Here is a 26,003-nt window from a genome sequence, read left to right on the forward strand (position 1 = left end):
AGATCGTCACAGCTCACCATAACTTTTTATGGTAAGCGAAAACACAAGATCCACGTCGGATCGTTCGGTCCGAGAGATATACGACCGGACAAGGAAATACCGCCCTAGAGGGTGTACCTGATCTTGGACCCTACACTTCCTCACAGGAGTTCACCGTCTTTGCAGCTACCCGTTCGTGGACAGTGTACATTCTCACAGAGATCTCCCACTCTAGTCGGGTCACCCGATCTAGGAAATGTATAACCTCACAGCGAAACCTTTGGGAAACCGATCCCCAACATATGCCATATCCAATGAAAATCATTGTGATACACGCATCAACACAAAAGACCGCTCTTGGGGTCGATAGCTATTAATACCAACAACAAGATCAACGCCGAATCACCTGGTCTAGGAAATGTATAACCTCACAAGGAATTCCGCTCTAGATGGTATACCTGATCTTGGACCATACACTTCCTCACAGGAGTTCACCATCCTTGCGGCTACCCGTTCGTGGACAGTGTACATCCTCAGAGAGAATCTACCACTCTAGTCGGGTACCTGGTCTTGATCATACACGCCCTCGCAGATAATCCTTTGGAGATCAGGTGCTCGTCAGACACCCTACTCGGTGATACACGCATCTATACAATCGACTGCTCCGAACAGTTGACTGCTCTCGAGGTCAGTAGCCACAATATGGGCACAAGCATGCATATCAGCAATATGCATTGTATCACTCCGCGTAGAAGCATATAATCCTACGCATCGTATGATTGCCACGAGGAATATTGCAATCCTCAAATAGGCCCTCAAAGCATGTGTAAACGACACATGAGAACGCGCAGATATGGCAATTCAGTTGATTCTATGGGCGAAGGGTAACTAACTCTACCCGTAAGCCAAACAAAACAACTGAATAAGACAAGCACTCATAGCAATGCTCGTAAAACATATAATTATCATAAAATGGCTCAGTCCATGAACAAGTAATTAAATTAATCGTAAAGCATAAACCATTGCATCACAAGTCATTCATAAGCAATCATACGACAACAATTATATCACAATATGTAAGCAGCTTATAAGACAAGCGACCACATCAATCCTAGTTGCCACCAGTTCGTAGATTACGAGCTGTATGCAATCACATCAATCATAAGAGATGCAAGCCAACAAGTGCTACGCTACAATAAGCACCAAACAGTTCGACCAAGGGATAAAGCAAGTCACATGCTAATATGTAGCAACTGGCATAATGCTACTATTATAAGCATTTAACTAGTATGAGAAACTCCTTATTACTCCGCAAAGAACTGCGTAAGCAGTTTAACCAACTAGAGTAATGCCTTGACAGGCGTGCACAGCTCAACGAGTAGCATGTTGAACTATCGAGCAAGCAAGCGAATTAGTAGTGCAAGCGAAGCAGTAGTGCAAGCGAATTAGTAGTGCAAGCGAATCCGTAGTGCAAGCAAAGCAGTAGTGCAAGCAAATCTCACGACTCAACGACCAGTGTGAACAGACCTTATGTTTCGATAATTACGAACTTGCGGGTACGCGCAGGCAAAACGTAGAACCAACTGAGACTAGTTCGGGCGTTTGTTATTCTATGTATTTTCAATAACCCGAATAGCTAGTTGAGTTCGCTCTAAAGGGACGGCTTTAGCCGAGAGAGGATTCCCCATAGGAGGCTGTGCCACGGACGCATCCAACTTCTGCAGAAGTGTTGAGCTAACTAATGTAGCCCCTTTCCCCTAACTCCAATGACTGGGGAGGTCGGATCGTTGCCCGTAGGGTGGTTGTTAACAACCTGTCCATTGGAGTTTGTACCGCTCTGTCCTCTCCCTTGACAGACACAAAGAAGCGAATAAGTACGTTAGGGGTTGCTTAACTAACGACCCATTCTATGCTGTGGTATTTAAACCACCCGAGCATCTTGCCTGTGAAGGCGAATGTGAGGCCATTTATGTGATTACAACATTTTGCATTTAGCGTCGTTCGAGGTCGCACGACCGTCTCATCCGATCATCGCAGTACTAGACGTGTCGTGCACGACTACAAGTACTCTAGGATGAAGGGGGTATAGCTCCTCAATAGAAGCCTCAACAGGAGTGTTTCACAAAGATGTAAAGTTTATCTACTTTACTTTATCTTTTGAAACAGCAGTACCTTGTGCCAACATTATGCATGTGATTATCTCGAATCACATCCGCTATCGGGGTATCTACATGTCTCGCATGACTCGATACCGGCCTCGATAAACGGGATACGGGTTTCTCAACAGAACACCCGCTAAGAAGTTTGCTTGAACCCCCAATTCGAGATCACCCGAGATATGCCAAAAAGGCGAGCAGAAACAGCCAGTCACATCCTTCCAAATGCTTCGATTTGGAGCAGTCTTCGATGCTTTTGCGCAGCTCGCTGAAATCTCAAGTCGACTCTGCAGGACTGCACACACGAAGAGCCAGGATCCTTGCGAGGTATCCCTCTCCTTAGACGAGGATGTGTCGCTTGCTCCCGACTGAACTCTTGTCGCAAGAGGGAGTGATAGATGTCTCTTGCATCCTCCACGAGGATGCCTCAAACGCGTATGCAATGAGCGAGAACCTGAGCGTCATCTGCAATAGCAAGGCAGTAACAACACATATGCAAAAGCAAGAGCCTAGCGCAAAGCGCGACGACAAAGTAAAGACCGTAAGCAGGGGTGCAACGCAGAACCTTTGCGCGATGCGCGACGGCAAAGTAAAGGACAAGGATCGTGAAACCGCATCCTTTAGTTAAATGCGTACTCGTATAAATATATATATTTTTATATATATATATATATATATATATATATATTTAATGGTCCATTTTTAGTTAATTGAGCTCAATTCAATTGTCCAAGTCTTCTGTGCAATCTTCCCCTACCTTTGAGAGTTGCAAGCTTGCAGATGTACGCGATTGGCGGCTCGGGTCGCGAAACGCGAGCGGGATCCGTCGTACGAGCTGCAAAAGTAACGATCTTAGCAAGCTAATACCAAAATAGAAAGTCAGAGGCACTATCGCCGCCCTGGCGTAAGGGAAACAGAGGCATGGGCATCGTGCGCATGCGCACCTGCTATAAGCGCAAGAAGCAGAAGCAGGGGCTGCGAGCCCCTGCTGACTTGCTGTCCGCGGACTCCGAGGAGGCAGGGGGTTGCACCCCTGCCCTCATAAAGCGAGGGCAAGCAGGGTTGCGCTCCTGCCTGACAAAGTAGAAGAGAGGCAAGGGCAGAGCCCCTGCCTGTCAGCAACGAAGGGGAGGCAGGGGGCTTCGCCCATGCTAGACGACATACAAAGAGGGAGGCAGGGGGGCCTTGCCCCTGCCTGCCGAAGAACAACAGAGGCAGGGGCGATGCCCCTGCCTAAAGAGAGAAAAGGCACAGGGAGGGGGGATCGACCCCTCCCCTGAACGACGAGGGCACAGGGAGGGGGATTGACCCCTCCCCTGACCAAAAGAGGAAGCAGGGAGGGTTCGACCCTCCCCTGCTGCTAGGAGACGCAGGGAGGAGGGGCTCGGCCCCCTCCCCTGTCAACACAAAGAGCAAGGAGGGGGCTCAGCCCCTCCCCTACCGTAACACGAAGCAGGGAGGGGGCTCAGCCCCTCTCCTGCCGATCAAAAGGGCAGAGAGGAGGGGGGCGAGCCCCTCCTCTGTCGTGGCAGGAGGCAGGGACGAGGGGCTCGGCCCCTCCCCTGCCGTGGCAGGAGGAACAGAGAGGAGGGGGCGAGCCCCTCCTCTGTCGTGGCAGGAGGCAGGGACGAGGGGCTCGGCCCCTCCCCTGCAGTGGCAGGAGGAACAGAGAGGAGGGGGGCGAGCCCCTCCTCTGCCGGAAGAACCACGAAAAGGCAGGGGCTCTGCCCCTGCCGAGAAATCCACAAAAGGCATGGGGGCAAAAGTCCCTGCCGAAAAGGTGGGCCGACACAGGGAGTTCCGCTCCCTGCCGGCGAAACAAGAGGGACAGGGGGAGCGGAGCCCCCTGTCGACACGGCAAGTGACAGGGGGGCGGAGCCCCCTGCCGATGTATGACGACGACAGGGGGGCTTTGCCCCCCTGTCAGTCGACCCAACGAGAGAAACAGGGGGGGAGTCCCCCTGCCGACGACAGGGGACTCAACCCCCTGTCGGCCGATCCTGAGAAAGGTAGGGGGGTAACCCCCCTGCCGATGGGGGGCGACGGCAGGGGGATCCGCCCCCCTGTCAGTCGATCTCTCCCGGAGAAGAAGGAGAGGAGGCGGAAGGAAGGGAAAAAAGGGGAAGCGTACCTGAAGAGTCGCCAGAACGGAAGGCAGTGGCCGTGGGTCGTCGGCACCTTCGCAGCAAAGAGGGAAGGAGATGGCTGGCACCTGAGGTTTTCAGCCCCCCTGCAGCACGCGGGATGAGGGCGGTTGCCGACGGCGAGTCACCAGGGTCGGTGGCCGCAGGGACGAACGAGGGGGAAAGACTCGGTCGGGGGAGAGACCGAGAGAGGGAAAAGGAGGGCGGGGGTTATCTTTGAAACCCCTGCCTCCCTGTGTTAAAAACACGGGAGGCGGTGCCTCCATTCGGGTTCGGGTCGGGTCCGGGTCCGGATCCGACCCGAACCCAAACTTAAATTTTTTTTTCAATTTATTACAGTCATTGCAGTTCAAATTTTATTCAAACTTTATGTAATAAAGGGCTTATCTCATTGCGAGATAAGACACAAAAGGTGTCATTTCTATCTTTCAATTGTCGCATACGTAAGAGTCATGAACTACCTTTTGAGTTACCTAATAAAAGAGCTTTGTTTCATTTTAAACTGGTTCATTTTGATGTATGGTGACCAACACATGTGTTGTCTATGTCCAAGTGCAGATTTTATGTGATATTTATCGATGACTTCACTAAATATTCTTGGATATACTTAAAGCATAAAGATGACGCATTTTAAGTGTTTCAAAGGTTTAAGTCCTATGTTGAAACCTATGTCACAGTGATTAGGCTAGCAGGGTGCCACACCCGCGTCGATGCGACTCGACGCGGGTGCGGGTGCGGCACCGGGTGTGGTCAACCCGGTCCTGGGTGCGTTGACCGCACCCAAGATCATTTAGGTCCTTTTTTTTGGATTTTTTTTTAAAAAAAAATTGCCCTATGAAATGGGCCGAGAAATTTTTTTAAAAAAAATTCTGCTGACAGCTGCTATCAACTGCTGATGGGCTGCGAAATTTAAAAAAAAAAAATTGCTGACAGCTCCTGTCAGCTGCTGACAGCTCCTGCCTTTTCAAATCCTTTTTTTCGTAAAAGATTTTCTCTGCTGACAGCTCCTGCCTTTTCAAATCCTTTTTTCGTAAAGGATTTTCTCTCTCCCCTTTATATATATATATATATATATATATTACATTTTTGCCCCTGCAGCACCCCCGCACCCGGGTTTTTTGAAAGTGCCGAATCCCCGCACCCGCACCCATGTGACATAGGTTGAAACTCAATTTTCCAAAAAAAAATTGTGTTTCCTTAACGACAGTGGTAGTGAATATGCGTCTCGTGCATTTACTATTTACATGAGAATGCATATTATGATAGATGCCTTGCCCAAAAATATCTCAACAAAACAGAGTAACTGAAAGAAAGCATCGGCATATAGATGAGACAACCTTAACTATGTTGATGGATTCTAATGTCAAAAAGGATCTTTGGACCGAGGCTTTCCATACAATGGTATATTGCATTAATCGTAAGCCTCTGTCTAATTTGGGAGGAGAAAGTCCCTTCTCTTTGCTCTATGAAAAACCACCGAATTATTCTATCATGCGGTCTTTTGGAAGCAAGTGTTTTGTGCACATTTATGCATCATTACGAAACAAGCTTTTCCCCAGGGCCTAGGAATGCCAGTTTCTAGGATATGATGATGAATACTTGGGCTATGGGTGCACTAATCCTGTTTCCCAAAAACTAGTGATTTTCAGGCATGTTTTTCATGAAGATGATTATGTATCCACTAGTGTTGTTGAAAATCAGGCTAGGAAGGAAGATTTTAATCACTCCTTTTGGCCCAGTACCAAAATGTCTGCAAGAGGGATTACAAACCAAATGTGTTTACAAGAAAATGACCAATCAGCTGATCCATATAAGTCTGTCCAGCCAGCAACCAATCAAATGTCTTTTTCAGATTTTAGGTTTTATCCTCAGGTATATGCCCGAAGAAAGATGACTCAAGCTCAAAAGGAGGATGGAGTCCCAAAAGAGTTACCATTGATCTCAGTAGAGTGTGATTTGCAGCCACCAGAATTGGGTCACCCTGATGATGTTGTGAATGATGCACCAATTGAATCTAATGCACCTTCATCGACATAGCTGAGGACATCCACTAGGATAAGACATCCTCCGCAACGTTGGGTTTCCTATGGTACCTTCTCAGTAGAGTTTCAGCCTATGCCACATGGGTGCGGGTGCGGGTGCGGCAAATGACCCTGGCTGCGTTGACCGCACCCAGGGTCGGGTTGACCGCACCCGCATCGCGTCGACGCGGGTGAGGCACCCTACTAGCCGAATCCCTGTGACATAGGTTTCAGCTCTTTGCAACAAATCTTCTTCAAAAAATGAACCCAGGTTCTATTATAAGGCATGTCAAAGCCAACGATGGATTGAAACTACGAATGAGGAGATCTCAACCTTGCAAGAATGTGGTGCATGGGATGTTGTTAGCAGACCTCCTGATAAGAATGTTGTCGGGTGTCACTGGGTATATAAAAGTGATGGCATCATAGAACACTACAAAGCATGCTTGGTGGCAAAGGGACATACACAGGAGTATGGGCTCGATTTTGATGGAACATTCAACCTTGTATTATGCATAGGAACTATTCGAATTGTCCTCTCCCTTGCGGTCATTTATGGCTAGGAACCGAGTCAATTGGACGTGAAGAATGCATTTCTTTACGAGGTGCTTCATGAAGAAGTATACATGGAACATCCACCAGGATATGCACAACGAGACACTCAAACTCATTGTTAATTCACTATGATCGACAACATCTCACAATAATCTTGGTGTATGTTGATGACATTATTATCACAGGTAGTAATAGCTCTCGAATTCCAAATTCCATATGAAGGATTTGGAAAACCTCAAATATTTTTTGGAAGTTGAAGTTGATAGGAGGAACAAAGCTATAACTCTCACGCAACACAAATATGCTCTCGATCTTCTCACCAGGTTTGGTATGTTGGATTGTAGACTTGTTTCCACACCTATTGCGGTGAATACAAAAATGGAGCTAAGTATTCCATACAATGAAGTTCTTAGCAAACCACATGTTTTTAGTTTAGTTTGTGCACTACAGTACCTCACCTTTACCCGTCCTGTCTTGGTTTTTGTTGTGAACCAAGTATCGCAGTTTATGCATGAGCCTAAAAAGAGTCATATGGATGAAGTCAAATGAATACGAGGTACATTAAGAGAACTATTATGGATGGATTGGTGTATAAAGAGTGTGCATATAGAAGTGCAAGTATCTCCTTGTTTATACATGCATACTGAGATGTTGACTAGGCAGGAGATCCTGTGACACGGCATTCTGTGACAGAATATGGAGTTTTTCTAGGAGATCATCTAGTATCATGGGCCTATCGCAAGCAACAAATTGTAGCCAAGTCAAGTACAAAGGTGGAATACAGGGTCATGGCAGTCGTTACAGCGGAAGTTTTATGGATACATCATCTTCTCTCTTCATTGCATCAACCTATCACTAGATCGTTGTTATTTTGTGACAATAGAAGTGTCATTGCAATAGCTTCCAATCTATTTCAGAATAGAAAAATGAAGCATGTCGAGCAGGACCAACATTTTATAAGGAAAAAGGTTGAGAGTAAGGAAATTCATCCTCTATTCATTAAAGATGAAGATCAAACAACGGATCTATTTACCAAGCCCTTGACAGGAGTGAGGCATTGGTTTCTTAAAACCAAACTGCCCATGGTACGAAACAACCTATGTACAGTTTGAGGTGGCATGTTAAGAATAGACATCTCAGTGGCATTTCTGTAATTAGCTTTTTATAACAAGTAATGAGTGAAAACTTATCGAAAATCTGACAGTTCCACACTCCAACAAAGATGGCACCAAATGATCAAGCATGACAATGGGACACTCAAGTAATGAGTGAAAAATGATTGAAAATCGAGTGCAACTATTGCCATAATATTTTTGTTTATGTAATATGAAAGTACGAGTCTTGTGGTGTGTTATAAATTGCAAGATATTTAATATTTTGCATTGTTCTTGTGACAATTGATGTTTGGTGATTTCTTATGTAGCTCATAGAGACATAAATGCTTCATATATGATTTTATAGTTGTATTTTGTTCAATTCATCATTGCTTCATGTGTTATGATCTTTTTTTTATATTTTCATGATTTTTTTAAAAAATTTGAAAAATATCATGATTTTTTATGATACGATATGATGTGTCTTATTTTGGGCCCGATCGATACAGGTAACGATACGATATGATACTTACAACCTTGATATATATATATATAAAAACCTACAACATGGGCATGGTGCTAAATGAAAGATGCTATTGGATTTTCAGTGTTTTCTTCAAAATTCTAACCTCATAGATGTGTTCAACATGATTGATTTACTAGAAATCAACACTTTGATCATGCATTTTGGATGAAAAAAATGGTATTTAGAGCCTAAAAATTTTATGAAAATTGTAGGTTGTTGATTTTTGAAACCCGATAAAAACCTATCCATAAATCGGAATCAAATGCTCCAAAAAGTGATTCCTATAAAAACAAGCATATAGATCACATATGTACGATCAGAATTTCGAAAAAACACAAAAATCCATTAGCATGTTTCATTTAAGTTGTACCTATTTTGTAGGTTTTCATGTATATATACATATATATAGGGTAACTGGAATACATTGTTATCAAAAACGCGCCTTGAGGCACAAAAGGCATGCCTCGCCTTGAGGCACGGCCCTCTGTGCCTCAAGACGCAAGCCTGAGGCACGGCACTCTGTGCCTCAAGGCACAAGCCTAAGGCACAAAAAAAATTACAACAAGATTTCTGAGACATGATCAACAAGATTTTTGTAGGTTAATCTCATATATTTTCTAGTTATTTCAGTTATGTAATCAGTTTCTTAGTATATTACTATATTTTAACTTTTGTTGGTTAATCTCGTATATTTTTCAGTTATTTCAGTTATGTAATTAGTTTCTTAATATATTTTAACTTTTGTTGGTTAATCTCATATATTTTCCAGTTATGTAATCAGTTTTTTAGTTACTTTTATATGTTAATCTCATATTTTTTAGAATAATCTCATATATTTTAACTTTTGTAGGTTAATCTCTTATATTTTTCAGTTTTTTCAGTTATTTCAGTTATGTAATCAGTTTCTTAGTATATTTTAACTTTTGTTGGTTAATCTCATATATTTTCCAGTTATGTAATCAGTTTTTAGTTACTTTTATATGTTAATCTCATATTTTTTAGAATAATCTCATATATTTTAACTTTTGTAGGTTAATCTCATATATTTTCCAGTTATTTCAGTTATGTAATCAGTTTCTTAGTATATTTTAATTTTTGTTGGTTAAACTCATATATTGTCCAGTTATGTAATCAGTTTTTTAGTTACTTTTATATGTTAATCTCATATTTTTTAGAATAATCTCATATATTTAAAATTTTATTAGTTAATCTCATATATTTTTCAGTTATGTAATCGGTTTCTTAGTATATTTTATCTTTTGTTGGTTAATCTCATATTTTCCAGTTATGTAATCATTTTTTTAGCTACTTTTATATGTTAATCTCATATTTTTTAGAATAATCTCATATATTTTAACTTTTGTAGGTTAATCTCATATATTTTTCAGTTATGTAATCAGCTTTTAGTTACTTTTATATGTTAATCTCATATTTTTTAGTACTTATTTGAGATTTTCTATTTCTTATTGGTTGTTATTTCATCAATAAAGCATGTCTTTATTTATTTGTATTTTTAGATATTTTTATAATTTTTTTAAAGTTTTCAAAAAAAATATTTAAGGCTTACGCTTTATGCCTCGCCTCGGTTTTTGGTGGAGCGTCTCGCTACGCCTCAATGCTTTTCACAACACTGCTGGAATATGTAAACCAGCAAAATAAGTAAACTGGTATGCACCAAGATTTTCATAGATATTTTTATTTTTTTCTAAAATTTCGCCGTACAGATGCGATCTAGATGTTTGGTTTTATAGAAACAGACTCTTAGCATCCAATTATGATGTAAAAGAAGGATCTTTTAAGGCCTGAAAATCAACGGCTCAGAATTTTCGTAAGTATTCAAGCATACAAAATCACATTTCTTGATCCGAGTAGCAAATGGACCACACCGAATGCATCTGCAGGGTTAGATTTGCAAAAACCCTATGAAAATCTCCGGTCATACTAGTTTACATATTCCAATCTCTCTCTCTCTCTCTCTCTCTCTCTCTCTCTCTCTCTCTCTCTCTCTCTCTCTCTCTCTCTCTCTCTCTCTCTCTATATATATATATATATATATATATATATATATATATATATAGTCGATTGTGACTACAATCTAGTTGGAGTGTCATGAGGCAAGTTGTTTTTTACTCTACGTGTTCAGCATGGTCGATTTAGTGAGAATCAAACATTTGGATCACCAAAAAAACTACATATAGGTCAGATTCTGGCAATCCAAAAGCTGGTCCCCAACTAAAAGAAACATGTAGATCACATCTACATTGCTAGACATGGAAAAAAAATAAAAAAGGTGGGGCTTTCTAAGTCTATTTTATTTACAATCGATTGTAGCAAACATTAACTCTATATATACATTTTGAGGCCGACCAAAGGCTTTGTAAGCAAGGCCGGTTAGCCTGGGGGAGATGGGGATAAGGGAAATAAGCACGGATGCCCCCTCCCCTTAGATCTACCAGACACTAGACAGGGGTTAGCTTTGTCAATATGTAGAGCCAAGTGTAGTGTGATGTAGGAGGCACTTCTAGGCCCCTTCCCCACTACTAGATCACTCCAATGCTTTGAGTACTACGAACCCTCTACCATCCATTTCTGCAGAGAGAGAAAGAGTAAAGGGTAGGTGTGCACAACCATCCATGAGCACAGAAATGCACTTAATCTTTCACCAATTTTTTTTTTAGGAAAATACTTTTTAAAAAACTCCAGAGAAATTCCAGCCAAAAATCCCCAAGAACTAGATTGATGATTATGGTACAAACAACTTAGCAAATCTCTTTTTTTCTTTAGTAAATCTGAACCCATAGATGTGATCTACATGGTCCATTTAACAGGGATCAGCATTTGGATCACCAGATTCCAGCACTCGAGCAGGTTTTTCTGGCAATTGAAAATTCAACAGCCTTAAATGCATCAAATTTGAGGTTAGATTGAGTTAAATCAACTTGCATAATGAGATACCAAGTTGATTGTACCTACAATCAGTTGTAGTAAATAAATCAATATAGAGAGAGAGAGAAATTATCACCTGTGGACCTGGAGGAACTGCAGGGATTGGAGGGAAGACAACGCCTGCAGCAACCGGAGCTGTCCAAGTGTGAATTGCAGCTACAGGTGCATTCTGATCAGAGCCTCCTACCAACACTGCTGGGGCAGCATGACCATAACTAATTTGATGTTGGTGCTCATGCTCATGAACAGATGAGCGTTCAAAATCTAAAGGCTGATCACTGGCACCCCTGACAGGTTCAGCAGACTCATGCCCATACATATAGCTAGGAGATTTTGTGGAAGGTGGCCCAGCAGCTACAGGTGGTGTTGATTGTGAAAAAAAATTGCCATCATTGGCAGTGGACACGGAGAGTGGAAGTGATGATTGATGTGATCCAGCTTCATTGTTACCTGTTACTGGAGGGAAAAGTCAAAAAATGTGCAAATGCCATGGGCAACACTTATAGTCCCCCAATCACCAACTAATAAAATCCCATTACACCATTCTTTCAAGCAAACTATCTTCAAGATGACACCAACATCAATGTCAAAATAGACAACTATCTGGAAACAGTTTGTTTAAACCAAGAAGCATATCATTGCATATGTCAGCATACCTGTAATTTCCAAATTCAGCACATCCCAAACAGTTTCTCTTTTTTTATTCAGTTTTGGGTTTCTGTTTCTCAACCCAAGCACATGTTGAACAGTTCTACCAGACAACTCATCAAATATGATCAAATTATCAGCATTCAATTTCTCAGAGTTTTTGTTCCTTGAAATTTTCTGACATTTACATGCATGTAAATATCTAAAATTTCATAAGGCAGATTCACATGGAGTAGCCCTTAGAGACACCTCTGAAATTGAGATAGGTTCGTTAACTCCACAAGGTACCAGACCGATCTAGCCAATTTGGAAGGAACTGAACAGATATAACCAATTTCTAGTTATATTTTAAAATTTTAAATAAACATGAACAGTTACATACCGTTTACTGACATTACAGAATAAACTTACTAGCGGAAAGAACATAGACTACCATCAGCCAATTTCAACCATCTCAAATGTTGTGAGTATAATGAGTATGAGACCATAAGCTCCCAGGCCACATGTCTAAATATTAAAATCCTAAAAAAAAAAATCAGAAGACTCTTTCACCATCTCAAATGACTATAGGATAGTAAATGAGACCTTAAGCTCCCAGGGAACATTTCTCACAAAAAATAGATCTATATTGAATTGTGACTTCATTGCAGATATAGAATCAACAGCTTCAGTGTTTATGAAAGGCATCAGTACCTCATACCATTTCAGAGGATGACTCTTATCAAATAAGAACACTGGTTTCCTTTCCATACACCCACTACATTTGGACAGATTGCAGTTCTCACAACCACAGAGCTCATATCAAATTTTGTGATTGAATGGAATGTTTCAGAGAATCAGACCTGCGAAACGATCCAATTTGTGTTTAACAACCTCTACAGACAGACTCCAAAAACCTTTTGTGTGTGACACCACAAGTCTACCATCCTCATGAGGACTACAAATATTGCACAACTCCATATTCCATCATCTTCATGAGTGTCAAAAACATCACTTGGAAGAATAGGAGCTATTGAAATAAATGCCTCGCCGTTGAAACTCCACATGCAAGATCTGTCTGTAGTCAGGAACTGGACAAGACTGAAGTTTGGATTGAACTTCGTTGCAGCTATTTCTGACATATCTCTACTAGTAGCACCTTGCACGTACATGCAGATTATTGAATCAATTTCCCCTACAGCTATGACACTATTTGAACCAGTTTCTTCGATTATGTGAAAATGCTCCATTGAGTACTCAGTAATATGTCACCTTTCAAATGCAAAACGAACTTAAAGCACCAAAATGAAATAATGAGAATTAAATGGCAATAAATGACACTAAAAGAAACAACAAATCTGTCTTTAATATGAGATGAATCCGAGCATTCAAAAGGTTCAAAATTCAAACATCTAACAATTCATAAATCGGAATGATTCAAAACCAAGTTAATTCTTTAAACATCTGCAATACAAAGAAAATAAAAATGAGGTGAAACCTAAAAGAAATACCTAAAGTGGACCAAGGAACTAACCACGCTTTCCACAATCCTGTAAGACTGATGATCACCAGCAAAATCCAGTATAAACTAAGTAGTACCATAGAATATGACTGAGCCGGACAAATGCAAAATAATCCTCATGTGCAGAAAGGCAAAGAATGAACCATAAAATTAGTAGAATAAAACCCAGACATATATATGATATGAACCAAAATAATCACGAAGATAATTATTATGTAACTAATTATCATGCCAAACTAAATCAAATCATTTAGTGGTAACATTTACACCATACTCATAATCCCATAAATTAATGCAGTCAGTCAGTAGTAGCAACTACCATTCCAGTTCTTAGAATGACTAACAGAATATGCAAAAGCATGAATTGAAGAAAAGAAACCAGCAAACAAGGAACACGACAAAAACCTTATGCAGACATGTAACAGTGAGAGCAAAGGACAAGCAGAATTTTTGCTCACAACATACCTTTATCAATAGATTCAGCCCAACAACAGACTATCATAATGTAACATTAATTAAGATATAGTACAACAAGATTTTCATAAACCAAGATTTAGCATATTGAAGCCATCACTAAACCCATGAATGGCTTTAAGAAAAAAATTGAACAAACTACTTGGAAAACAAATGACAAGATACTTCCTCTTGATTTATTCAGAAATATCATTAGCAAAAAGATTTTCAAGAAAATGTAAAATGAAGTCTTACCTGGAGCAGAAGAATAACTAGAAGGTAATTCCTGTTGATAAACTGATGAGCTTGAAAGAATACCTCCTTCAAAAGCTGCAGATACCAATTTGGCATCTGCAGCAAAAGTCCCGTCATTTGCAGTATAAGGTGCATGTCCCTCATGATAAGATGAGGTTCCAGAACCAAAAGATGTAGAATGTTGAAATTGATTAGCATTGTGATCAGCAAGAGAAACTGGAAAAGGTTGATGGTTTGGAGGAGGCATCGGAGATTGCTGTATATCTGCACCACGAGGTTCGACAGCTTGATGGTACTCATGATAAGCAGGGTTGTGCTCCTCTGCTCTTCCAAGAGGGGCAAAGTGTGGCTGCATGTGTTGATTTTCCATAGCAACTTTAGCTGTAGCCCATGCTCTAGCCCTAGCAGCCCAATCTTCTTCATTATAATGAGGAATGCTGTGATCTATAAAAGTGAAATCAAATTTTCAGGTCAAATAGATACACAGGCATGCAAACTAGACACTGAAAAGTGCCACAACCAATCTGGATACAATCTGAAACAAACATCTAACTAAAAATTCCTGTTGTGTAGCTAAGTGCACAAGGGACTCTCAGCTTAGGCTAAGTAACCCCAGCACAACAATTACCTAGGCTAGCACGGACTCACTCCCATGAATTAGGCAAAGACGTGGTTTACCTAGTAGACACAGACACAGGTGAATGAATAGTCAGTATCCTCAAGAATTTCTTGCAAATAAAATACTAGGCTTACCTCTAGGGCAACATTGATACTACTGACCACAAATGATAGGACAGAAAGATAACAAAAAAAAAAGAAAAAATTACAAAACCCTCCATGCTTATGGCATAATTACAAAACACACCTATCTTTTGACTGCCTGGATACTAAAATAATTCTCAAATACCCATATTTCAACAGAAGTTTACCATATGGTTAATCTTGATAAAATTACAATATTACCCTCTTTTCTTTTTTATCATTTACCAAAATGAAAATGAGGGTTTCTTGCTTATCAAAAAAAGAGGAAAAAGGGTTTCATCCAAAGCCGTCTGAGCAACGATCCTGCCATGAGATCTGGCTTTTTCATCAGTGAGAATGCCGGAGTGCTACCGCCCTACCAGTTTTGGCTCACCAGAATCACTTAGAATGTTGCTCTCTCTCTCTCTCTCTCTCTCTCTCTCTCTCTCTCTCTCTCTCTCTCTCTCTCTCTCTCTCTCTCTCTCTCTCTCTCTCTGACACAGGGAAGATTATAGGAGTCGAGTTTTCTTTTTCTATTGTTCTACTTGGATAACACCATTCAAAACAATTGCAAGCTAACCGTTACAACAATGCCCAGGTCAAGCGGCATATAACCGGCTGTGCAACACCATGTTTGGCACCTTAATAGCATCTCAGCTGATCAAGAATGAAGAAAATATACACATACAGGCATACATAAATATATAGAGAGAGAGGAGGAGGGGGAAACACACCACGCTGGGAGATTCCGGTGAATCAAAACTGGTGGAAGGCAAGAACCTCTGACGGCAAGATCGTTGTTGAAATGGATGGGGAAGAAACCCCTCATTGTTTTTCTTTTACTGGCAAGACATCATCTTTAGTTTTGATAAAATGGTAAAAAACGAAGCAAAGTGGGTAATACAGCAATTTGAACATGAACCATGGTTTGACCATGGTAAACTTACCTTAGTTGAAAGAAGAGGGTATTTGAGAATTATTTTACTAAACACATGGATATTCGTAAATTCTCAAAAGATAGGAGTGTTTTTGTAATTATATCAAAAGTGAGCGAGGTTTTTATAAAAAAATCAATAAATAAATAATATATATATTATTGTGTCTATTGTGGTACTGAACCACCATAACTTATGGTGGCACACTTTTGATTTACATAGATCTGATCTTCAAAAGCAAAATTCACCTCCAGATCATGTTAGCATGATCCATCTTAAACCATCCTCATTTTTATGAACAGTGAGACACTGATTTTCACTACCTTGAGAATTGAATCTTATGATCTATTGGAGATGATTAAACCTACTAAGACAGTAATGATCACACTAAACCTATGTCACATGGGTGCGGGTGCGGGTGCGGGGATTCGGCACTTCCAAAAAACCCGGGTGTGGGGGTGCGGTAGGGGCAAAAATGTAAAATATATATAAGGGGGTCCGGGGGTTCCCCCGACGCGGGTTTTTTCAAATTTCATCTTATATACAGCTGCACGATAGCGCACCCATCTCGTCAGGAGAACAATGAATACTAATAGCCAGCAAGGCTACCACCATCATTATCATTTATTATGGAGAGAAAAAATCCTTTACGAAAAAGAAGGATCAGCAAGGCTACCACCATCATTATCATTTATTATGGAGAGAGAAAATCCTTTACGAAAAAGAAGGATCAGGATTGAAAAGGCAAGAGCAGCAGCAGCTGTCAGCAGAATTTTTTTTTTTTTAAAAATCCGCAGCCCATTTCATAGGGCAAATTTTAAAAAAAAAATCCAAAAAAAAATGGACCTAAATGATCCTAGGTGCGGTCAACGCACCCAGGATCGGGTTGACCGCACCCACGTCGAGTCGCGTCGACGCGGGTGCAGCACCCTGCTAGCCGAATCCCTGTGACATAGCACTAAACACATTTGAATAGCTAGATCTAAAATTTGGTAACTAGATCCACATAATCAAGCATGTTCCATTGCATGGTATCATGGTTCAGAAACATAATTCTCATACACACACACACACACACACACACACACACACACGACACTACATTCTTGGCAGATGCTAAATAGGTATCCTCATGGAGTTGATGTCAAGTATGCATGCACTGACACACACATATAAGAGGAATTTTATATCATAAAAATTGAATTTACTCCACTAAAATTATGTTCTGATACATTGCAGTTATGTTACATGATCCGTGACAAATATCAGTGGTATTTTGAAAAACTCGTGAAAAAAATGTGATATAATGTCAAAAAGTTCAAATGGCCATATGAAGTGATATTTCCAAAATATCTCGATAAAATTGTTTTCATCATCATATCATGATTCTATCTGTATACTCACATTTTTAACAGCAAACTTTACAAAAAAAATGCATGCAACTAACTGTTTCTAGAAATCAGAATTAGTTAAGATGCATTAAATAGCATGTGTCCTTTTAGGCAAAATAATTGTTGCTTTAACATGACCGGTTCACTAAATTAATTTGTTACTCTCTCTCTCTCTCATTGATTACTGATTACTCATTAAGACCAAAGAGACCCTTTTCCCAAAAACAAACTTAGGAAAGTGGAAAGAAAGGAAAATTGAAGCTTTGGAAAGTGGAACTTAATTACTTTTAATTAGAGTTTTGAAATAAAACCTTTAATGGTATCTAGTTTTTTTTTTTTTCCAATTTCGCCTTATATATTTTAAATTTTAGTTTAATTAACATTAGTCGAGATTTTCCCAAAAAAATGTGTGAAGAATCAAACTTTTTGAAATCCCAAGAGAAAAACAAGGACGATAATTTCCCGTTTTAAATTTTTGTCACTATGGTTACATGGTCAGATGAATTTAATGTTGGTTGCTTAAACAGTTCAAAATAAACGTTAAATCTACAAACTTGTTATCTAAAGTGACAGTGCAAAGTTGCAATAAGTTGAAAAGATAGACACAGGTGTTGGCTACTTGGCTTTCATTTGAATTTATTGGGGTTTTATTGTGATGAATTCATAAAATGTGAAAATCGTGATTTGATCATAATTTTTAACGCAATTTTAATACAAATACTGCTTATATTATCTTTAGACTTTCAAATAGTTTAGTTTTATTTCTTACATTTATATGTTGCAGTGACCTAATTGTTGATATTTATACACAGGTTACAAAAACAGTTTGGTAGCAAACACAATATTACAAGAATGACACTGCAAGGACGTCAAACACGCAAAACACAGTTTGGGTCTGGATCAGACCCAAACTGGTCCAACCTATTTCACGACACTTAATAGCCTCCCTCAAGTTGTGTGTGGTCTTGCACCATGGACAACTTGTTCTTCAAGAACCAAAATCTGGTTTTTGTTAATCCCTTTGTAAATAAATCTCCCACCTGGTCTTCCGTAGAGATGAAGTGAGGCTCAATCTCTTTGTCTTCAACCTTTTGTCGAATGAAATGTTGATCTATCTCAATATGTTTTGTCTTATTATGATAAATAGGATTAAAGGATATTTTGATGGCACTCTGATTGTCACACAATAGGATAGACTTCGAGATCCGTTCCTCCAATTCATTTAACAAATGTCTTGTCCAAGTAGCTTCAGCAGTTGCAGCAGCCATTGATCGATATTCAGCTTCAGTACTTGATCTAGCTATTGCTTTTTTGTTTTCTACTGCTCCAGGATACTAAGTTTTCCCCAAGAAAGATGCAATACCCGAAAATTGACCTCCTTTCATCGGGATCTCCTGCCCAGTCGGCATCACTGTAGACCGTGACGTCATGCATGGCTTCTCTTTTCCAACTCATCATAATCCTGGCCATATTCTTGTGTAAACCCCTTCGCAACAAGCCTGACTTTATATCGTTCTATGGTGCCATCGGGTTTCTACTTAATCTTGTAAACCCACTTGGAATCAACAACATTTTTGTTATGAGGTCTGGGAACAATTTTCCATGTCTGACATTCATGAAGCGCTTTAACTTCTTCATTCATGGCCTCAATCCATTTGTTTGATTTCATGGCTTGATCAAATCCCACAGGTTCATCATGCTTATCAACCTGATATAAAAAGAGTTGAAGATCCATAAAAAAATTTATTGTAGCTGACCCACCTGTCAATAGGATGTTTGATTCTATTTGAACTCCTCACGTTTCCAACATGCACGTAAGTATTTGGTTCTATGTGAGGAATACGAGGAGTACCTTTTTCTCTTCGCACGTAGACATTACCTTTAAATTCATCAATAGGATGAGATTGTGAGTCTACACATTCTTCAGCATATGAAGCCCCATCTGCCTGATCACCGAATTGAGGTAAGCACGCTTGGCCTGAGTCAATGTCATCTTGGTCGGTCGACTGTGTCTCCTGAGTACACTGAGGTGAGCAGTCACCATAAACACTTGCAAATAATTCTGCATTCAGCCATGAATGATAAATTTCTTCTCTGGGAATTATTTGGCAGGTATTAAACAATATATCTCCAAAATCATTCTCATCGAACACAACATTCCTGAAAATTTTAATACGCCTAGTCGTAGGATCATAGCACTGATACCCTTTGTAATCATCTATGTATCCCACGAACTTACACTTGGAAGTCTTTGGTTGAAATTTATTTATGAGAGAATCATCAATATGAACATAGCAAGTGCATTAAAAAACACGCAGAGCATTATAATCAGGTTGAATGCCAAAAAGAGAAAGATATGGTGAACTATTCTATAAAATTGCCATGGGCAAACGATTTATAATATAGATTGCTGAATGGAATGCTTCTGTCCACATACTAATGTGGAGATTACTGTCATACATCATGGTCATGGTCGTTTCAACAATATGTTTATGCTTTCTCTCAGCGATACCATTTTGTTATGGTGTATGTGGGCAAGACACTCTACGCTTTATTCCATTACTTTGGAGAAAATCAATAAAATCCTTCGGTGTATACTCACCACCTCCATCACAATGAAGATGCAGAATATTGGTAGAGAAATGATTTTGAACAAAGGCGTGAAAGTTGCGAAATATGTAAAAAGTTTCAGACTTATGTTTCATAAAGAATATCCAAGTATAACGAGAGTAACTGTCAATAAAGATTAGATGATATCTGTTCTCAGAAGGGGAACAAACGGGTGCAGGACCCCAAACATCAGAATAAACAATTTCAAAAGGTCTTGAAGCTCTTTTATTTATAGAATCAAAAGGAAGTACATGACTATTACGCATTTGACAGCTAAAGCACTTTTTATTATTTTCATCAAGAGTTAAACTTGATTTAGGAATTAATTTTCTTGAAACAAGTTTCTCAAGAAAGGAATGATTGTAGTGACCAAGACAGTCATGCCAAAGACTTGGCTTATTACATTTGGAAAGACTAAAAACAGACTCAGGACCTGACACAGATAACTCAGACTGAAAAGACTTAGACTTCAATAGTGGCTTCAAGACAGAACTAGTATGCGCAAATGGATCTTCCTTGAAGATGTACATATTTTCTTGTCGCTCCTCTTCACTGAATGTCTCCCTCGTTTGAAGATCCTTGACACGCACAGAAGAGGGAGTAAATTCAACATAAGCATGTGTATCATCAACAAATTTAGACACAGAAATAATATTATTTTTTATGTTAAGAGCATGAACAACATTTGACAAATTGAGAGATGATTTTGACAAGGAAATGATTGCATTTCCAATGTGAGAAATATGATCGTGAGATCCATCTCCAGTGACAATACTATTTTTACCAAAGTAAAAAATCGAGCTTGAGAGCTTACCAACATCCCCCATAACATGGGTCGTTGCTCTTGAATCAACATACCACAATCCTTGATCATTCTGCTTCAAGTGCAACCCAGACAATGCTGCCAGCAAAAGTTGTTTCACCTTTCCATCGATTTTGGTGACATTATCTTCCTTCTTGCTCTCAGTGTTTTGCAATTTTTCTTTATTTTGAGGATTAAACCAGCAATTTGCTTTAATATGTCCCTTCTTATTGCACAACACGTTGGAACAGCTCTTTGATTTTGGTTCCTCGCATTGGAATTGAACGGCATATTGGGTGTGAGAAGCAAACCCGAACCGACAAATCTGCCACGACCTCTTCCTCCTCTGAAGCTATTACCTCCACGACCACGACCAAGAGAGAACCCAGTAGCTAAAACATCTTGGGAATCAGATTGAGTGCCAGAATCTTCAGCAATACCTTTCAACGACATTTCATATTGTAAAAGTTTTGCCCGGAGGTCCTCAAATGTGGGAAGATTGGACAAGCACAATAATGATGTCACCAAGACATGATAATCTGGGCCCAAACCATTCAACGTCTGTTGCATTTTATCCTTGTCCGGCACTTCACATCCAATAATGGCAAGTTGATCTGTAATGGTCTTTATCTTGTTCAAATATTCCATGATGGATAGGCTACCCTTTTTTAGAAGCTGAAATTCATGCTTGAGAAATAGGACTCTAGCTTCAGATATCTGAGAATATGTCTGCGTCAACCTGTTCCACAATTTCATCGCAATGCAATCATCGGGAATAGCAACTAGCACTTCCTGAGACAAGGTAGATGTGATGTAGGCGATTAATGCCTAATCTTTCTTCATTCAAGAGACATAATCCAGGTTTCGAACAAGTTTAATAGATGCAGCTCCGTGTGCATATGTTTCCTCCTTTGCGATGAACTCTGGTGGGGCTGGAATTGATCCATCCAGATGACCAAAGAAATCTTGGCTCTTGGTAAAAGGAACTATTTGTCTCTTCTAAGTCAGGAAATTTAAATTATTTAATTTCTAAGGAAGTTCGAGGACAGACAGGACTGAGTTGAAGAAGAATCCATGATTACGGGATACGTGAATAGGAAGGGAAAATACTCGAAGAAAGAAGCAAGTGAACCTATTACAACCGAATTCGGATCTGCAACTGCAAAATCTGCTATCCTTTTTTTTTACAGAGATCAGATCACGTGAATATTCAAGATAACACTTTAATGTTCATGAACTGGATCATTTCAACATGCCACGTTCGATTAGCATTAATAGACCTTAAAAAATATCGTTATACGGGAATCACAATAAAATCGTGTTTTTCAGACTTATCAAGAATCAATATGCAAACTTAGCAAGAATTGGTTTTCAGATGAGAGAATAAGAAAACAGAATCAAAGAAATCGTGATTCTAAGAGGAAGGATCACAAGAAATTGTTTCCAAAAGAGAAACTTGTGTTTTCTTGAATCGTGAGTTTTCAGAAACCTTATGAGGATTCAAGAAACTCGTGTTTCAAAATCTGTATACGATGGGTCTTAGAGACACGTGAACAGTTTCCAAAAGAGAAGAGAAAATCAAGAAACGATGAAGAAAGAATAGATTTTTTTTTAATAAAAAAGAGGAGTGTTTCAGACGAGAACACGAGAACAGAAGAATGAAGGAAGAATAGATTTTTTTAATAAAAAAAGAAGCGTGTTTCAGATGAGAAAGAAGAGATCGTATTTAAGAAAATAATACGATAACAGAGATTTCAGCAGAGAAGAAAAACCAAGAAACGATGAAGAAAGGGTATTTCCTGATTAAAAGAAGGGTATTTCCTGATTAAAAGCAGACATCAATCTCTGTGTTCATACCTTTTGAAAACAATACCAAGCCCTAGATCCAACCACGCTCTGATACCATGTTAGATCTTGAGTTTCCATCAGAGCCGATCTGCAATAGGAGCAAAAAAGAAGAAAAGAAGATAGAAGAAGAGGAAGACGACAGGGCGTTATGAGCTGCAAAAGGTTCACGTATTTTTCTTAACCATACCTGACCTAATTGTTGATATTTAAAAACAGGTTACAAAAACAGTTTGGTAGCAAACACAATATTACAAGAATAACACTACAAGGACGTCAAACATGCAAAACACAGTTTGGGTAGTCTGGTCCAACCTATTTCACGACACTTAATACAAATTAATCTTGATATTTTTCTAAAATAAAATAATTTTTCTTTAAATTTCACTAGGCTTTCCTTTCAAGAAAATCCAAGAACAATATTTATGACTATAATTGAGAGAACTTTATATAAAAAAGTAAAAAAGGAATTGGTGAAGATACACCAGTTTTGGCAAATTATAAACAACACTAGATCAACAGACACCCCACCATGTTTAATAAATGTACTAAAAAAACGGTAGAACTGACCAATGTTTTCAGTCAGTTCAGTTGTCTTAAAAAGTTATTAGTGTTAATTATCAAAAAAAATAGTGTTCAAGAAATCCAACTAATTCACGCAAATCAGATTGAAGACCATGCCAATCTGGTAAGTCATATATTTTTGGGAAATTCCAGGAAATGATCCAATTTTTATTATCTTGTAATTCTATTGGAACCCAAACTCATGTAATAAAAATTTCATGATTAAGGCACAAAACTACACAGGCATCACATAAGATCTTTACCAATAGTGGCATGCATCAAGGAAATAAAGCACCCCATGCAATTCACGATAACAATTAGATCTTATAAAGAAAGAAGTTCTAGACTAGCACTAACCTGGATATTGATTTTGTGGCCAACTAGGATTGCTCCATGGCTGCAAGCGTTCATGGCTAAAATATAAGTTCTTGGAAAAATAATCATAGACATCAAGATCATATGCTACTGGTTTTTGCATATTTTTAGCAGCACATTGCAAGGATAAAAAATCTAAGCAACCTATAAGTTGCACTCTCAATAGGATTATATGCAAGCACAGAATTGAAATCAATATTTCCCACAATGGAAAGCACATGAACAGCACCACAAATTTTGGCTCCTAGTAGGAGTGTGATTCTGTAAGGCAACCTGAAGCCTAATAAATGAAATATCAATATTTATCATGTGTTGTTTGTGTTACAAATGAAAATCAGTTGCTTACATTTACTTTAAATTCCGTAAGAATGATTGCCAAGGTAAAATCAACTATTGGGCCGACAGATGGAAAAAAATGTTGAATAGAAAGACCGAGTATGCATGACACTAGGCGGTCACTCACCCATATGGTTTCTTTCAACCCTCAGCTTATATAGAGATGGATGTGATTATAACAAAAAGTCACATTCACTGAGAGCAGTAGACACACTCTTCATTCAAGATACAACACATATAAAAGCAACCTGTAACAGAAACGGTAGAAATATGCCCATGAAAGACATCTGAAAACAGGCAAGATCCCTTTTTCCCTCTTGTTGAGCAACAATGGGGTTTGAGCAACCTTATGTGTATTAAAGAATGAATAACCTTAGTAAGTTCACAAATTGGATCATTTCCTAGAAAGCCCCCACTTGACCAAAATTTAGGGTTAATATATCAGGGGCCCGACCCTACTCTCTCTCTCTCTCTCTCTCTCTCTCTCTCTCTCTCTCTCTCTCTCTCTCTCTCTCTCTCTCTCTCTCTCTCTCTCTCTTTGCTCTCCCACCTCTCTGCTCATCTGCTCTCTCTCGTCTCTCACTCACTCACAGCAAGCTCTACGGTGGCATCTTCCATGTGACGAGTTTCTCCATCAATACCTCTGCTCTCTCGCCAGTGAACATCCACAAAGGGCGTGCCCCCACCAGCAAGATATTTCAGGCGTAGGGACTCTCTCTCTCTCTCTCTCTCTCTCTCTCTCTCTCTCTCTCTCTCTCTCTCTCTCTCTCTCTCTCTCTCTCTCATTTCTATGTACTGTTTTTTTTTCTCTCTGTGTGTATGTTGATTCCAAAGATGGTTTTTTTTGGAGAGAACATAGATGGGTTTGAAAGGATTCTCTTGGGGTTTTGTTTCTCTTGCGAGTGGAGTGCTCCTCGGTATATGAGATTAAAATGTGGATAACAGTCTAGGAGATGCTTAAAATTATGAATATTTATATTCTGTATATTCTGAATATTTTATATTAGATTAAGATGTGGATAACAGTTTAGGAGATGCTTAAAATTATGATCGTAACTTGTGAATGTCAATCTTTTTATCAAATTTGATAGGTAGTATTGATTTATGAAGATAACAGCAGATGATGGATGCAACATGCAAGTTTGTCGGTCAAATGAGATATTTAAGTTCGAAACATCATAAGGATTACCTATAAAAATAGCATTCCTTGGGTTACCTAAAAAAAGAAAAGAACAAGGATTTTAAGTTTGCAACATCAAAAGGATTAACTGTTAACTGTAAAAACAAAAGTTTAGATGTCATAAATTGGGATTATTAAGGTAAAGAGACAGACTTTATCATGAAATTGGCATTTGGTCAAACAGCCTATTTTGCTTTTTTTCTTGTAAATTGCTATGATTCTATTAAAATTTCATAGAACAGTGCTTGGTTTTTATTAACAGTTGGGCATCATCCAGGGCCCATGCCCGTGATATTCAAAAGAAACAACAAGAAACAGTCTTGAAAGAAATAAGACTAGAAGATTTACTTTGTTTTCTTTTCTGGCATGACATTCCTCAAACACAGTAATTTAAATTTTCAAACGCTCCTTAGCAAAGAAATTCGTAGCATAATTCTGCCATGACATTCCTCAAACACAGTCGTTTAAGCATCTCCTAGACTGTCATCCACATCTTAAAAACTGTGAACAGTGGGGTTGTGAATATTTTATATTTTGTATATTCTACACAAAACACCACTCCTAGTTTCACAAATTCCGTGTTCTATCCAGCATGTCTATGTTATCTTCATGTTTGTAAGAATCCTGTAGCCAACATGACCTATTCACTATTAAATATTATTAGGATAAATTATTTTAAAATAAGTGTTTAGTTATTATTTGTCATGGACAATGGAGCTCTAATGGTGCATTTTTTGGTACAATTAGGTGTATTCATAGTAGACAGTTGAACAGCTATGGGCGCAAATCCATGAGCAATTTGTGGCCGAACTAAGCATGAGTTAATTCTTGTATAGGTTCATCTAGATGGCTTATATAGAATTTATGCAGCCCTTGTATAAAAAATATGTATGATCAATTTTTTTCACAGCTATATAATTTGTTTCTCAATTATTTAATTAGTTTT

At 39.1% G+C, this 26,003-nt stretch overlaps 1 protein-coding gene across 2 annotated transcripts in view; it reads right to left on the reverse strand.

Moving 5' to 3' along the window:
* LOC149840767 (uncharacterized) overlaps positions 1-26,003 on the reverse strand; it is a 60,351-nt gene that overhangs the window by 26,083 nt on the left and 8,265 nt on the right. The window contains exons 2-4 of one of the 2 annotated variants that reach the window (XM_090003307.1): positions 23,524-23,563; positions 14,279-14,722; positions 11,498-11,877 (exon numbers count right to left, since the gene is read on the reverse strand). In XM_090003307.1, coding sequence (XP_089859433.1) covers positions 11,498-11,877; positions 14,279-14,722; positions 23,524-23,563 — 864 coding nt within the window. The remainder of the gene's footprint in view (positions 1-11,497; positions 11,878-14,278; positions 14,723-23,523; positions 23,564-26,003) is intronic. The other variant, XM_090003308.1, reaches the window with a different exon arrangement.

Source organism: Nuphar pumila, chromosome 4, assembly GCF_984573655.1.
Source record: "Nuphar pumila chromosome 4, dmNupPumi1.hap1.1, whole genome shotgun sequence".
Lineage (NCBI taxonomy): Eukaryota > Viridiplantae > Streptophyta > Magnoliopsida > Nymphaeales > Nymphaeaceae > Nuphar > Nuphar pumila.